At 44.6% G+C, this 16,097-nt stretch overlaps 1 protein-coding gene across 1 annotated transcript in view; it reads right to left on the reverse strand.

Moving 5' to 3' along the window:
• Window positions 1–16,097, reverse strand: part of Fam174b (family with sequence similarity 174 member B) — a 40,325-nt gene that overhangs the window by 6,421 nt on the left and 17,807 nt on the right. The window contains exon 2 of the mRNA XM_013124001.3: window positions 5,328–5,459. Coding sequence (XP_012979455.1) covers window positions 5,328–5,459 — 132 coding nt within the window. The remainder of the gene's footprint in view (window positions 1–5,327; window positions 5,460–16,097) is intronic.

Raw genomic sequence — 16,097 nt, forward strand, 5'->3', positions numbered from 1 at the left:
AGAGTCCAGGGTGAGAGTGCATCTCTCATTGTAGGATGGGCACCCAAAGTCCATTTGTATGCGAGGGATAAATACTGATCTACTACCCAAGATCCCATAGATTGCCTAGGCCTCCTCACTGATGCCCACATTCAGGGGGTCTTGATCAGTCCCATGCTGGATTCCCAGCCATCAGTCAGCTTGTCAGATCAGCTGTTTCTGGGGGTTAAACCAGCCCAGTCTGAACCCCTTTGTTGATCAGTCCTCCCTCTCTGTCACTGGGTTCCAAACTAAATGGACAGAAACTCAAGGCGATTCCACTAAAATCAGGAACAAGACAAGGTTGTCCACTCTCTCCATACCTTTTCAATATTGTACTTGAAGTTCTACCTAGAGCAATACGACAACAAAAGGAGATCAAGGGGATACAAATTGGAAAGGAAGAGGTCAAACTTTCACTATTTGTAGATGATATGATAGTTTACATAAGTGATCCAAAATACTCTACCAGGGAACTCTTACAGCTGATTAACACCTTCAGCAAAGTGGCAGGATACAATATCAACTCAAGAAAATCAGTATCCCTACTATATACAGATGATAAAAAGGCTGAGAAAGAAATCAGAGAAACATCACCCTTTACAATAGCCACAAACAACAAAAAATACCTTGAGGTAATGCTAACTAAACAAGTGAAAGACCTGTATTGCAAGAACTTTGAGTCTTTAAAGAAAGAAATTAAAGAAGCCCTCAGACAGCGGAAAGATCTCCCATGCTCTTGGATAGATAGGATCAATGTAGTAAAAATGGCAATCCTGACAAAAGCAATCTACAGATTCAATGCAATCCCCATCAAAATACCAGCAAAATTCTTCACCGACCTTGAAAGAACAATAATCAATTTTGTATGGAAAAACAAAAGACCCAGGATAGCCAAAACAACCCTGTTCAACAAGGCAATGTCCGGAGGCATCACCATCTCTGACCTCAAGCTCTAATATAGAGCTGTAGTCCTGAAAACAGCTTGGTATTGGCACAAAAATAGACAGTTAGACCAATAGAATCAAATTGAACACCCTGATATTAACCCATACATGTATGAACATCTGATCTTCGACAAAGAAGCTAAAAGTATACAATGGAAAAAAAGAAAGCATTTTCAACAAATGGTGCTGGCATAACTGGAGGCTGACATGTAGAAGAATACGGATCGATCCATGTTTATCACCATGCACAAAACTTAAGTCCAAATGGATCAAAGACCTCAACATAAATCCAGCCACACTGAACCTCTTAGAAGAGAAAGCGGGAGGTACCCTTGAACGAATTGGTACAGGAGACTGCTTCCTGAACATAACACCAGTAACACAGACACTGAGGTCAACAACTAATACATGGGACCTCCTGAAACTGAGAAGCTTCTGTAAGGCAAAGGACACAGTCAACAAGACAAAAAGGCAGCCCACAGAATGGGAAAAGATATTCACTAACCCCACATCTGACAGAGGGCTGATCTCCAAAATTTACAAAAAAAACTCAAGAAGCAAGTCTCTAAAACACCAAAGGATCCAATTAAAAAGTGGGCTGCAAAACTAAATAGAGAATTTTCAATAGAGGAGTCTAAAATGGCTGACAGGCACTTGAGAAAGTGCTCAACATCCCTAGCCATCAGGGAAATGCAAATCAAAACAACTCTGAGATACCATCTAACTCTCATCAAAATGGCTAAAATCATAAACACCAATGACAGTTTATGCTGGAGAGGATGTGGTGAAAGGGGAACACTCCTCCACTGCTGATGGGAGTGCCAACTTGTACAGCCACTATGGAAATCAGTATGGAGATTCCTCAGAAAAATAGGAATAAGCCTAGCACAAGACCCAGAAATTCCACTCTTAGGCATATCCAAAAGATGCCCATTCATACAACAAGGATGTCTGTTCCACTATGTTCATAGCAGCATTATTTGTAATAGCGAGGACCTGGAAGCAACCTACGTGCCCCTCAAATGAGGAGTAGATAGAAAAAAATTGGTACATTTACACAATGGAGTACTAGTCAGCATAAAAAAAATGGAATCCTGAAATTTGCAGGCAAATTGAAGGCACTAGAGGAAACCATCCTGAATGAGGTAACCCAGTCACAAAAAGACAAACATGGTATGTACTCTCTCATATATGGATTTTAGACATAGATCTGGGGAGTGCCAGCCTACAATCCTACTGCCAGAGAGTCTGGGAAACAAAACCTTCATTCAATGGCTGATGGAAGCAAAGGCAGACTCCCACAGCTAAACACTGAGCTGAAGACCCTGTCTTTTTAAAAAGCAAAGAAAGGCCACGGCTACTCACATTACAAACATTTACAAACTTAAAGAAGAAGAAGAATGTTGGAAACAGCACACAAAAACAGGTTTGTAAACTTTATCAGAAATGGACAAAATGCTCCAAAACTACTTCTGATCAAAACTGACCCAAGAAAAAAATAAAGACCGAATATTCTTGGAACTATTCAAGTAGTGAATGTCACTGATCCTAAAAGTTGCATGCAGACAGCCTGAGGTGCGGCCAGTTTTTAGTATGCTCTACTAAACACTTAGGAAACAAACGGTTCCAATCTGATTTCAGCCAGTCCAGAGAAGGAAAATGAGGAAACACACTACCCTCCTCATTTTATGAGGCCAGCATAGCGTTTACCAGAGCCTGACAGACAAACTAAAAACAGAAAACAATAGGCCAGTCGCCGTCCCCTAGAGGGGAGGAGAAGGAAGTCTTGCACATACAGTACAATGCACACAGAAAGGTAACACATGGCCAAGCTCTCTTAACTCCAGAACAATGATCTGACTGTATATTAGAAACCTAATGAATGTAGATTCACCACCACAATGGGTTAAAGGAAAAAGGTATGACCTGCTCAGCAGAGCTAGAGAAAGGAATAAAATTCAGAGGTAACACACAAAGATAGAGGAAAGCTCCATGTGGCAATCCAACAGCAAACCTCACTCTGTGGTCAAAAATTGAATGCATACCCTTTTAAAGACCAGTAGTAAGACAGCGAAGCTACTACCATCACTTCTGATCCACAAGCACAAGGCAGATAGAGAGCTGACTGGGTCTGGTATGGACTTTTGAAACTTAAAAGCTGACCCGCCCCCCAGTGAGGCACCTCCAGCAAGGCCACACCTCCTCATCCTTCCCAAACAGTTCCACCCACTGAAGACACACATGAGCCTATGAGGGCCATTCTCATTCAAACCAAAGAGACCCACATGGTAGAATGAGAGAACTAACTCCTGCAAAGTGTCATACCACCTCCACATACATGCCACAGCATGTGTGCATATATATGGGAGAGTCCAGCTCACTGTGGGTGGTGCTACCCCTAGGCTGGTGGTCCTGGGTTCTATAAGAAAGCAGGCTAAGCAAGCTATGAGGAGCAAGTCAGTGAGCAGCGCCCCTCCATGGCCTCTGCTTTCGTTCCTGCCCGGACTTCACTGGCTAATGAACTGTACGCTGTAAAATGACATAAACCCTTTCCTCCCCAGGTTGTTTTTGATCGGTGTGTTATCAGAGCACTGGAGACCCTAACTAGGACAGCAACTAAAGGAAGAGAGTTGGTTTGGTTCATGGTTTGAGGGTACAGTCCATCACAGCAGAGAGCAGCTGGCCACACGGCATTCACCGTCAGAAGCAGAGAGGTGCAACACTGGTGCTCGACTCAGCTCCTCCCTTTTACCCAGTCTAGGACCCCCCACCACCAGATGGTGCTGACCACACTCAAGGTAGGTCTCCTTCTCTTGATAGCACTGTCTAGAGACCCCCTCACTGACTCGGCAAGAGATCTGTCTCCATGGAGATTCTGGAGCCTGTCAAGCTAACAGTCAATATTAACCATCACACCTAATATGAAAGATTCTAACAGTGGCTCTGAATCAAGAAAATAAAAACAGGACAGGGGCTGGCAAGATGGCTCAGTGGGTAGAGGCATGTGCTGCTATGTCTGACAAACTGAGTTTGATCCCCAAAATCCACATAACAGGAGGAGGAAATCAACTCCAGAAAGTTACTCTCTGCCTCCAAATATACTCAGTGGCATGTGCCTGTCTGTGTGCAAGCACAATACATGCATGCCTGCACGCATGCACGCATGCATATATACAGCAGTAGTACGAATAATCCACTCCATTAAGGTTCCATATTGCACAATGTGCCACAGGCCTGCGGGAGCACTCAGACCCTTCCTACTGTAAATAGTAATGAAAGTTTGGGAGCACAGTATGGTTATGCACACCGGTAATTCCAACACTCAGGAGGCCGAGGCAAGAGAATCGCCGTGAGTTCTACACAGCAAGTTCCAGGACAGCCCAGGTTATGTGACACTGTCTCAAACATAAAATAAAAATAAAAAATAACAGTGAGGTCTGGCAACATGGCCTGGTAGAAGTAGAGGAGCTTGCTATGCAAGCCTGACGACCTGAGCTTGACCCAGGAAACTAACGTAAGGTATAAGGGGAGAACAAATGCCATAAAGTTGTCCTCTAACCTCCACATACATGTACTGTGGCACATGCACACACACACACACACACACACACACACACACACACACACCTCTCTACACCTTTTGAAGTGGGAATACCTTTTGAAATTACATGATTTTCTCTTTTGTTTCCATGTACTGACTGTGAGATGGGTAAATGGCTTAGCAATAAAACCAATACAATCATTAATAACACTACATATGTATGTATTATTTTGCAGTGTAACTGAATATTACTAGCTGACTTCACTCTTTCCCTGAAAAAATATAGGTCATGGGTTTCTTCCTACTCTGATGTCTAGAATCAGTTTCAATGTGTGATTGTTCTTTATAAAATATAAGTGTGCCAAGTGTGGTGCACACACCTTTAATCCCAGCACTTGGGAGGCAGAGGCAGGAGGATCTCTTGAGTTCAAGGCCATTCTGGTCTACAAAGAAAGTTCTAGGACAGCTGGGTCTACAGAGAGAAACCTCTGTCTGTCTGTCTTGGTTCTCTCTCCCTCATTCTCTCTCTCTTTCTCTCACATACACACACACACAAATAAAATTCAAAAGTGATTCACTAACAAACTCTGTTTCTGAAGCTATATGTCAGAAAGCAACCATGATAATGCAGACTTTTTTTTTAACTTACCAGCCCTGCTCTTCTGGACTCCGGGGTACTGTTACCAAGGCAGTGATGGCAACAGGTCCCACCACAGTAAGAACATCTCAAAGCCTAACACTTAATAAGAGCACAAGGACACTGTGGCTGAACCATCCTACCAGACACAGCCCGGTAGGAAGCCTCTATCTCCAGCACACACCTATACTTGATGTCAAATACTGTGGCGTCCTCATCCTCGTCGTCTTCCTCGTTCAGTGGGGCCATCTCCACGCGCTCAGCAGGAGTGGTGATGATGTCATACTTGCGGGTCTTCTTCAGCCTCTTTCCCAGCCTGGAGGAGGAGAAGCACATTCATGAGGAGACCATGCCTGTGAGAGACGCTGGTGGAGCAGCTTGTGCCGAGACAGGTTCACTCCCTGACATCTGCAGACAAAGCTTGCCACCACCTCCAGACAGGTGCTGCAGCCATACCAAGAAGACTTGGTTAAGGTCCCGGAAGCTGGGGGCTAGAGAGACGCCTAGGGGCACAGCACTTGCTGTGTAAGCATGGAGACCAGAGTTTGACTCTCCAGTGCTTACCCTCAGCTGCAAGAGAAAAGTCAAATGCCAGATGGTTATAATGGCCCTCCTGAAATTTCAGCACTCAGAAGCCAGACACAGAATCCTTGGAACAAGATGGCTAGCTGGACTAGCCCAAGTAAGCTCCCAGTTCAGCAAGAAAGCCTGCCTCACAAACTAGACATTGAGGAAGAACCCACAATGGACATTCATGCAAACACAGACACATACCCCACAGATACATCCATACATACATATACATATACCTACCCCACAGATACACACATACACACACAATACATGTATGTAGTATATAGATATACACACACACACATATACACACACCCCACAGGTACATTCATATACACCCACACACTCCACAGATACACACACACACATATATGTAAACATACCACACAGATACACACACACACACACACACACACACACACACACACACACACACACGGGGGTGGGGGGAGAGACCCAGGTGTCTACAGTGTCCATAGGGTTGAGTTACCAACATCCTAGCCCTTCCTACCTTCCCAAAGCAGAGCTATCTGAGCACCAACAACTCAATAACTGAGAGAAATACAGTTCAAATGTGACAGTTTAAAAAGATAAAATTCATGCAAAGCAATGCACAGTGAACAAAGATCAAATCATTCTCTGGGGAAAGAGAAGGACAGCCTGGCTGGAGGTGCAAGCACTACCCTGTGGGATCTGGGACAAAGCTCAGACACATGCTAGTTAAGTGAGGTTCCCTCACTTTCCTGGTAAGTAAACTGGGATGGGAGCCACCTTCCTCAAAGGTGAGTAGGGATGGTCGCTGAGGCCACGGATGTCCTTAACAAGCCCACATACAGGAGGCTCTCGACATAAGTTAGTTAGAGTTGATAATGACAAATACAGAAATCACACGTGCTCCAGCCTCTCTCCTAAGACTGGGATTTGTGAAAATGAGTCCATGGTGAGGGCTACACTACTACACTGTTCCTGATGGATGATATGGCCGAGGGGCAAGGTGGTCACAGGAAAAGAGGTTTGACAGGAGCCCCCAGCATATGACTCCCTGCATGAGACTGCAATATTCTTCAGGGAGTGTCTGGAAGACGCAGGATGCCACCCAAGGAAAGACCTCTTCCGATGATCACCGATGCCCCCTCAGCCTGCTCCTCTGTGGTCTTGGGTCTGTCCCCAATGCTTTGCATTTTCTGCCAGCCTCCTCTTAAGGATGCGCTCTGTGAAAGCGCAGCCAATCCAAACGTCCTAAGTGGGGCACTGAAGAGCCTTCCTGCAGATGGCGAGCTGTTCCCGAGACCACTTGTCAAAGACACCGGCAGATCTTTTTCCCTCTTGCCAAGAGAAACTCATTCAAGTTCCCAAAAAGCATCAAAACAGAAACTCACTTTTAGGTCCTCTAAAAATGTCTTAGGAACAGCAACATGCTCTTGGCTTACCTACTATGAGTTGCCAAAAATAGGACTTACTAAGCTGTCACGTCATTTACATAGCAAATTTTAGCACATACCTCTAGCATAAATCAACCTATGCGATCTATAGTGCCTGCCCCTCCGGGTCTTTAAGGTATGAGGCTGTTTTCTCTAAATTGAAACATTTCTTAAGGAGGGAAGGAGGAAGGCTGGGGAAAGCTACAAGACAGTGGCTCCTTCCCCAAATTACATACGCAGGGAACAATTGCTGGAGGTCGGGGGCACTTCTGTGGTGTTGATGCCTACAAGCTGCAGGGAACTCCAGACATGCAACGTGGAATGGGCTCTTCCATGGTGCAGCTGCCTCTAAATCACCCATGTTCCTCTAAGTAACTCTAATAAATTCATTGGTCACCAAGGTAGACTTACATAAAACAATTCCTTCTGTCTGTTGTTGGGGCCCTACCTGGGGCAAACAGGCATCTGTGTGTGTGTGTGTGTGTGTGTGTGTGTGTGTGTGTGTGTGTGTGTATCCCCTCCTCCCAAGGTGTCATGCAACAGCACAGAGGGAAGAGCCCAGCAAGTAAGAACCTAGCAACAAAATGTAGCAACCTGAAGCCTCGCTGCAGAGTAATTTTTCCTCCCAGATGTCCTCACAGGTATGTTCATGGGCACAGATGTGTCTACCTGGATTCCAAAATTAGGATGGTGCAAATGCCAAGCCTGATGGCAAGACATTAAACCAACGGGACACGGCTAGCCACCTTGACATAATGGCATCTTGAGCGCCCGAGGCTGCTGGGCTTGCAGAACCAGTAGCTTGCAGCTCTAGGCTCCCACAAGAACCAGAGGCTGTGGCCGCAAGCTTTCAAAGCCCTGAGCTTTGATTGGCAGCAGCCTGGTACTCAACTGATGCTGCCACTCCTGAGTATTAGGTGTTGGGACCATCAGCTTTTAATCCTGGACAGCTCTCAGGGGAAGTGGAATTTTGGCCTTCCTATCTTCTCATCTTCAGTAGCCTCAGTTTTCTATAGTGTCTGCTCCAGGCCACCCTCTGAAATCCCACAACTGCCTTCTTGCTGCCTCTGAGTGGACAGCTGCAACCAGCCCAGCCCACTAGCAATAAAAGACCATTTGAAAGAAGCCTTTAATTTCCTGGGCCTAATGTTGAAATGTGACGGGGACATACAGGAGAAAGAGTCCCAGACCAGCCCCCAAAGCAGCAGGAAACAACCTGCTTAAACGGGCAGAAGAAAAGCATGGCACACTTGCACACTGATTATAATTCTGCCAACTGGTCCTTCCATATTACTGATCACAGTCCTCAGAAACTAGCCACAGGCTTCACATGAGAGCGATTGTAGACTGCCAGCTGAATAGCTGTGGGGAGTGCTTTCCCCTCCTAACCTGAGTGAGAACAGCCGTGAGGTGGGCAAGCAGCATCCGGGATTGTCTTTCCTGGAGTCTTCCAGACACAATGCACATTGCCCAGAGTGGTCTTGGCTGGCGGAAGCCCTCCTGAACCAGAGCTCTGTGGATTCAGCACCAGCCTTTCTTGCAACTGTATTGTAATTTCTGCAAGGTATGAAAAGCAGCTGGGACATCCTGACAGCCTGTGTATGGAAAGGCTGCTCCAGCCAGTCACAGCACTGCACACCTCGTAATCCCAAAACTCGGACACAGAGGCGGGTGGATCAGGATCGCTATGCAAGCTGAAGATTAGCCTGTGCTCCCCTAAGAGCCTAACTCAGAATAAAGAAGGTGAGGTAGGAGGAGTCAGCTCCATTAGCAGTCCCTCGATCAAGGCGGCCAGGCACAAGAGAAGACTCCGGCAGATATCCCGCTTAGAACAGAATGTAAAGATCACCTTCCTTTTGGGTAGCGAAGGTGGAGAGATAATCACCGTTGCTTTTGAACAGTTTGCTCCCAGAGTCACTGGTAAGACTAAGACAGACAGGTGGACACAGTTCTCTGTAAGGGCATTTGGCTTGGAGTTAAGCAGCTTTAAGTACTATCAAGACTGTTAGCGTCATTGTATAATCACCAGTTAGTGCTTACTTCTTCTTCAAATAAACTAAGCTACTGAGGGTCAGCCCTGTTGTACCATGGACTAAAGGGTATACTGTGTGACTTACTGTGTCACACATAGCTTCCACAGAGATTTTTCTTTTTTTTCCCCCTTTCTCTTAAATTTTATTTTATTTGAGGGGTGGAGGTTGCAAGGGTAGATGACAGATACCAAGGGACGGGGTGATGAATGGGATCGAGTGTATGATGTGAAATTCACAACAAATAAAAAGTTTTTTTTTAAAAAAAAGACCAAAACACCCATACCATCAGATCCGAGCCTCCCTGCCCCCCTCCTCTCTCTCTTTCACACACACACACACACACACACACACACACACACACACACACACACACACACACACGCCTTGAGGAGACAGCACTCCATTGCTTCTGTGGAGAGCCCTCACTAGTACACAAGGCCATCAGGAAGGTGCTCATATGTACTTCAAACACCAGCTCTGGCAGTGAGCTAGAGAAACTGCATTTCAAACAATCAATGCTCTGAAACAAAATACCCTCTGCCAGGGAAGCACAAGACTTGCTGTTTCACGGTCAGGCGTGTTAACAAGACAAAGCTGAGACCCATGATACACTGGGGTCCATTCTGGGCAGAGGTCGTATCACTATGCGTCAAAAAGGTCATTCGGTGTTAGGAGGGACACTGTGCAGTGGAGGAACCGAGTGGGCAGAAACTGGGAGTCTCACACTTCCTCCAGACAGAACCTTTCCTTTATCAGCCAGAAGCAGAGTGGATCAGTGATTCTCACAGACCTTCAGATCCCACAACTGACCTGGGAGTAAGGGACCAGGGCATCCTGCATCAGCAAGAGAAGGTGAAAAACTTGAGAACAGTAGTCCAAGAAGCTGTGCTTGTGTCGATGATGATGCTAAGCAACTCACAAGTGTGTTCGCCCGTGCAACTTCCTTCTCTTGCATTTGTGGGGGGGGGGTGCACATGTGTGTGGGTATGTGGGTAAGTAGGCAGTGTGTGGACTGTTTGTGAGTATCTTCCTCTATCTCCCTCCACCTTATTTTTGAGACAGGGTCTCTCACACATTCTCAAGCTCACTGATTGGCTAGACTGGTTGGCCAGGGATCTAATTGTCTCTACCCTCTCAACGCTGGGCTACAGGCATACACTGCTCAACTAGCTTTTATCATCCATGGAGGCCAGAGGTCAACGCCGTGTGTCTCCCTCCATCACTCTCCATTCTTTTAGACAGGGCCTCGCAGTGAGCCCAGAGCTCACCCATTAGCTGGACTGACTAGTTAGTGAGCTCTAGGAATCTACTTGCCTCCACCACCCCCTCAAGGAACCACACCAGGCATTTCCTTCGGGTGCTGACGATCTGAACACTTTCCGGTCCTCATATTCCCACACCAAACACTTTACACACTGAGCCATTTCCAGGACCCTTTAACACTTACTTCCAACGAGACGTAGGAGTCATTCAAACCTCCTCCATTCTGCCCTGTACTGAGATTTTCATTTAATAGCCCATGTATAATACTGGGAGCAACACTGTCCATCCATGCACGGTAATTCCTTCCTAACGTTTTAAGTTGTCTTTTAAAGTTAGCTTACTGACTAGCAGATTTCCACAAGGCTTTTTTATACACCCTTAACTTTGATTAACTTACCACTACCTTCTCCTCTCCCCCATTGCCCCTCCCATCCATAGGCAATCCTTTAACCCCTGATATCCCCCTCCTTCTCCTTCTCCTTCCCCACGTATTCTACTATCCCTCCAATTATTTTTTCATTCAATTGCACTGGGGGATAGTAAGTGGCCATATGAGTTTTCATGTACTTTTCCTTTGGATTACCTACCCTCTGCCCCCTGGCTTCTCCCATACCCCGGTGCCCTCCCTACTTAAGCCTTTCTGTCCTTTCTGGCCCCAGGATTCCTCCTCTCTGCTTTCGTTTTACCTACAATCTATTATCTCCTTCCCTTAATGAGCCCAAGCTCAAAAAGCACCCTTCTTGTTTCCTGGCTTCCACTTTTGCTCCAAATTAAACACAAATCCCAAGTTAGAAGGTAAGCTATGCACATGAGAGAGAGGGTAAGGTCTTTTCTTGGCCTGAGTCACATCAGTCAGTACGATTTTTCCAGTTCCTATCCCATTTACCCAAAATTTTCATGATTTCTTTTTTCATTATAGCTGAGTAATATTATTCTATAATATTGCATAAACTCCAAATTTTTCTTATTTATTCATCTGATGATGGACATCAGGGTTGATTCCATAGCTATTGTGAACATTGCAGCAATGAACATGTATGCGTGTCTCTGTGGTAGGACATTAAGTCCAGTGGGCATATACCCCAAAAGCAGTATTGTGGGTCACATGGCAGTTGTGTTTCTAATTTTTTTGAGAATTTTCCAGATTGACTTCCACTGGTTTCCAACCTCACCAACAATATGTTTGCAAAAGCTCTTATTTTGCTGCAGCCACTTTAGCTTTTTGCTTTTGCTTTGCTGTTGCTTTTATCATTTACATCACTGATGATGTCCATTCTGACTGGGCTAAAGATGGTGTGCCAGACAGTTTTTATGTCAACTTGACACAAGTTAAAGTCAGAGAGGAGGGAACCTTAATTGAGAAAATAGATCCGTAAGATCAAGCTATGGGCAGGCAGGGCTGTAGCATTTTCTTAGTTAGTGATTAATAGGGGAGGGCCTAGACAATCATAGGTCATGCTACCCCTGGGCTAGTGGCCCAGGGCTATATAAGAAATCGGGCTGAGCAAGCCATGATTAGCAAACCAGTAAGCAGTGTCCCTTCATGGGTTTTGCTTCAGTTCCTGCCTCCAGGTTTCTGCCCTGACTGCCTTCAATGATGAACAGTGATGGAGAAGTATAAGCAAACTAAATCCTTTCCCCCACCCCCACCCCAAGCTGCTTTTGGTCATAGTGTTTTCTCACATCAGTAGCAACCCTAAGACAGTCAGAATCTTAAAGCAGTTCTAATTTGCCTTTCTGTGGTGGTTTAAATGGCCTCCATACCCTGGAGAGATGGCTCAGTGGCTAAGAGCACCTGGCTATTCTTTCAGAGGACCCAGGTTCAATCCCCAGCACCCACATGGCAGCTCACACCTGTCTGTAAGACCAGTTCCAGGGGATCTGACACCTTCGCACAACAGATATGCAGGATAAACACCAATGCACAAAAAAATAAAAAACAAAAATTTAAAAATGTACCCTATATATAGACTTGCTTAGTCCATTGGGAGTGGCACTATTAGGAGGTGTGGCCTTGTTGGAGGAAGTGTATCATTGTGGAGGTGGGCTTTGAGATCTCATATGTTCAAACTATACCCAGTGTGGTACACAGCCCCTTCTGCTGCTTGTGGATCAAGATGTAGAACTCTCAGCTCCTTCTCCAGGACCAGGTCTCCCGGCTTCTTGCCATGATGACAATGGATTAAATCTCTAAAACTGTAAGCCAGCTCCAATTAAATCTGTATTCTTTATAAGAGTTGCTGTTACATAGCAAACCTCAACAGGTACAAAAAATTGGAATAACTCTGTGTATCTTATCAGACCATCATGCCTTAAAGTTAGAATTCAACAATAACACAAACCGCATAAACCCTACAAACTCATGGAAATTGAATAATACACTAGGTCACCATTCCTGGGTCAAAGAAGAAATAAAAAAGAAATTAAAGACTTCCTAAAATTCAATGAGAATGAAGACACAACATACGCAAACTTATGGGACACTTTGAAAGCAGTGCTAAGAGGAAAGTTCATAGCGCTAAGTGCCCACATGAAGAAACTGGAAAATAGTCACACTAGAGAATTAACAGCATAACTGAAAGCTCTAGAACAAGAGGAAGCAAACTCACCCCAGAGGAGCAGACGCCAAGAAATAATTAAATTGAGGGCTGAAATCAATAAAGTAAAAACTAGGAAAACGATACAAAGAATCAATGTAACAAAGAGTTGGTTCTTCAAGAAAATCAACAAGGCAGACAAACCTTTCAAGCTTACCAAAAGGCAGAGTATGAACATGCAAATTAACAAAATCAGAAATGAAAATCCATCAATGTGATCCACCGTATAAACAAACTGAGAAACAAAAATCACATGATCATCTCACTAGATTCTGAAAAAGCCTTTGATAAAATCCAACACCCCTTCATAATAAAGGTCTTGGGGAGATCCGGGATAACAGGTACATACCTAAACATCATAAAAGTTATATACAGCAAACCAACAGCCAACATCAAACTGAATGGAAAGAAACTCAAGGCAATTCCTCTAAGATCAGGAACAAGGCAAGGCTGTCCCCTCTCCCCATACCTCTTCAATATTGTACTTGAAGTTCTAGCTAGAGCAATAAGACAACAAAAGGAGATTAAGGGCAAATTGGAAAGGAAGAGGTCAAACTTTCACTATTTGTAGATGATATGATAGTTTACATAAGTGACCCACAAAACTCTACCAGGGAACTCTTGCAGCTGATAAACACCTTCAGCAACGTAGCAGGATACAAGATCAACTCAAGAAAATCAGTAGCCCTACTGTATACAGACAATAAAAGGGCTGAGAAAGAAATCAGAGAAACATCACCCTTTACAATTGCCACAAACAACATAAAATACCTGGGGGTAAAGCTAACCAAACAAATGAAAGACATGTATCACAAGAATTTGAGTCTTTAAAGAAAGAAATTAAAGAAGACACCAGGAAATGGAAAGATCTCCCATGCTCTTGGATAGGTAGGATCAATGTAGTAAAAATGGCAATCCTGCCAAGAGCAATCTACAGACTCAATGCAATCCCCATCAAAATCCCAGCACAATTCTTCACAGACCTTGAAAGAACAATTCTCAGCTTTATACAGAAAAACAAAAAACCCAGGATAGCCAAGACAACACTGCTCAACAAAGCAATGTCTGGAGGCATCACCATCCCTAACTTCAAGCTCTATTATAGAGCTATAGTCCTGAAAACAGCTTGGTATTGGCACAAAAATAGACAAGTAGACCAATGAAATTGAATTGAAAACCCTAAGATTAATCCACAAGCCTATGAAGAGCTGATTTTTTACAAAGAAGCTAAAATTATACAATGGAAAAAAGCTAGCATCTTCAACAAATGGTGCTGGCATAACTGGATATTGGCATGTAGAAGACTGCAGATAGATCCATGTCTATCGCCATGCTCAAAACTTAAGTCCAAATGGATCAAAGACCTCAACATAAATCCAGCCACACTGAACCTCTTAGAAGAGAAAGTGGGAGGTACCCTTGAACAAATTGGTACAGGAGACTGCTTCCTGAACATAACACCAGTAGCACAGACACTGAGGTCAACAATTAATAAACCGGACCTCCTGAAACTGAGAAGCTTCTGTAAGGCAAAGGACTCAGTCAGCAAGACAAAAAGGCAACCCAAAGATTGAGAAAAGATATTCACTAAGCCCACATCTGACAGAAGGCTGATCTCCAAAATTTACAAAGAACTCAAGAAGCAAGTCTCCAAAACACCAAAGGATCCAATTAAGAAGTGGAGGACTGAACTAAATAGAGAATTCTGAATTGAGGATATAAAATGGCTGAGAGACACTTGAGAAAGTGCTCAACATCATTAGCCATTAGGGAAATGCAAACCAAAACAACTCTGAGATACTATCTTACTCCTGTCAGAATGGCTAAAATCAAAAACACCAACAACAATTTATGCTGGAGAGGATGTGGAGAAAGGGGAACACTCCTCCACTGCTGGTGGAAGTGCCAACTAGTACAGCCACTTTGGAAATCAGTATGGAGATTCCTCAGGAAAATGGGTCTGAGTCTACCACAAGACCCAGCAATTCCACTCTTAGGCATATACCCAAAAGATGCCCATTCACACAACAAGGATGTTTGTTCCACTATGTTCATAGCAGCATTATATGTAATAGCTAGATCCTGGAAGCAACCTAGCTGCCCCACAACTGAAGAGTGGATAGAGAAAATGTGGTACATTTACACAATGGAGTACTACTCAGCAGAGAAAAACAATGGATTCTTGAAATTTGCAGGCAAATGGATGGCACTAGAATAAACCTCCTGAATGAGGTAACCCAGACACAAAAAGACAAACATGGTATGTACTCACTCATATATGGATTTTAGATATGGATCAGGGGAGTGTCAGCCTGCAATCCCAGTGCCAGTGAGTCTGGGAAACAAGGAGGTTCCCAAGAGAGATGGATGATACCCCAGAGAAGTGGAATGAGGCAAGATCTCCTGAGCACATTGGGAACATCGGGGGAGGGGAGACAGAGCCAAGAAAAAGAGAGGGGGATAAGAGGAGGGGAGAAGAAGGCATGGGGGAGCAGGAAGGTTGAGTCGAGGTAAGAATAGAGGAGAGCAGGATGAGAGATACCATAATAGATTGAGTCATTATAGGCTTGAGGAGAGAGCTGACACTAGTGAGATCTCCAGAGATCTACAAGGATAACACCAACTGGCAAAACAAGCAATAGTAGAGAAACAACACTAATAGCCCCTCCTTGATGATAGTGTTGGTGACTACCCTATATGCCATCCTAGAACCTTCATCCAGGGATTGATGGAAGCAGAGACAGATACCCACAGCTAATCACTGAACTGAACTCCTGGAACCTAGTGACAGAGATGGAGGAGTGATGAGCAAAGGGGTCAAGACCATGATGATGAAACCCACAAAGACAGCTGACAGGATAAGGGGGAGCTCTTGCATCTCAGACTGATGGCTGAGAGGCCAACAGGGGACTGACCCAGACTCCATGAATGTAGTGCCAGAGAGGAGGCCACAGAAATTACTGGGGCCTTGGGTAGTAGATCAGTGTTTACCATGGTCTATGAATGAGCTTTGGGAGCCCATTCCAAATAGAGGGATGCTCTCTCAGCCTGGACACATGGGGAAGGG

The sequence above is a fragment of the Mesocricetus auratus genome, unplaced genomic scaffold, assembly GCF_017639785.1.
Source record: "Mesocricetus auratus isolate SY011 unplaced genomic scaffold, BCM_Maur_2.0 Super-Scaffold_4256, whole genome shotgun sequence".
Lineage (NCBI taxonomy): Eukaryota > Metazoa > Chordata > Mammalia > Rodentia > Cricetidae > Mesocricetus > Mesocricetus auratus.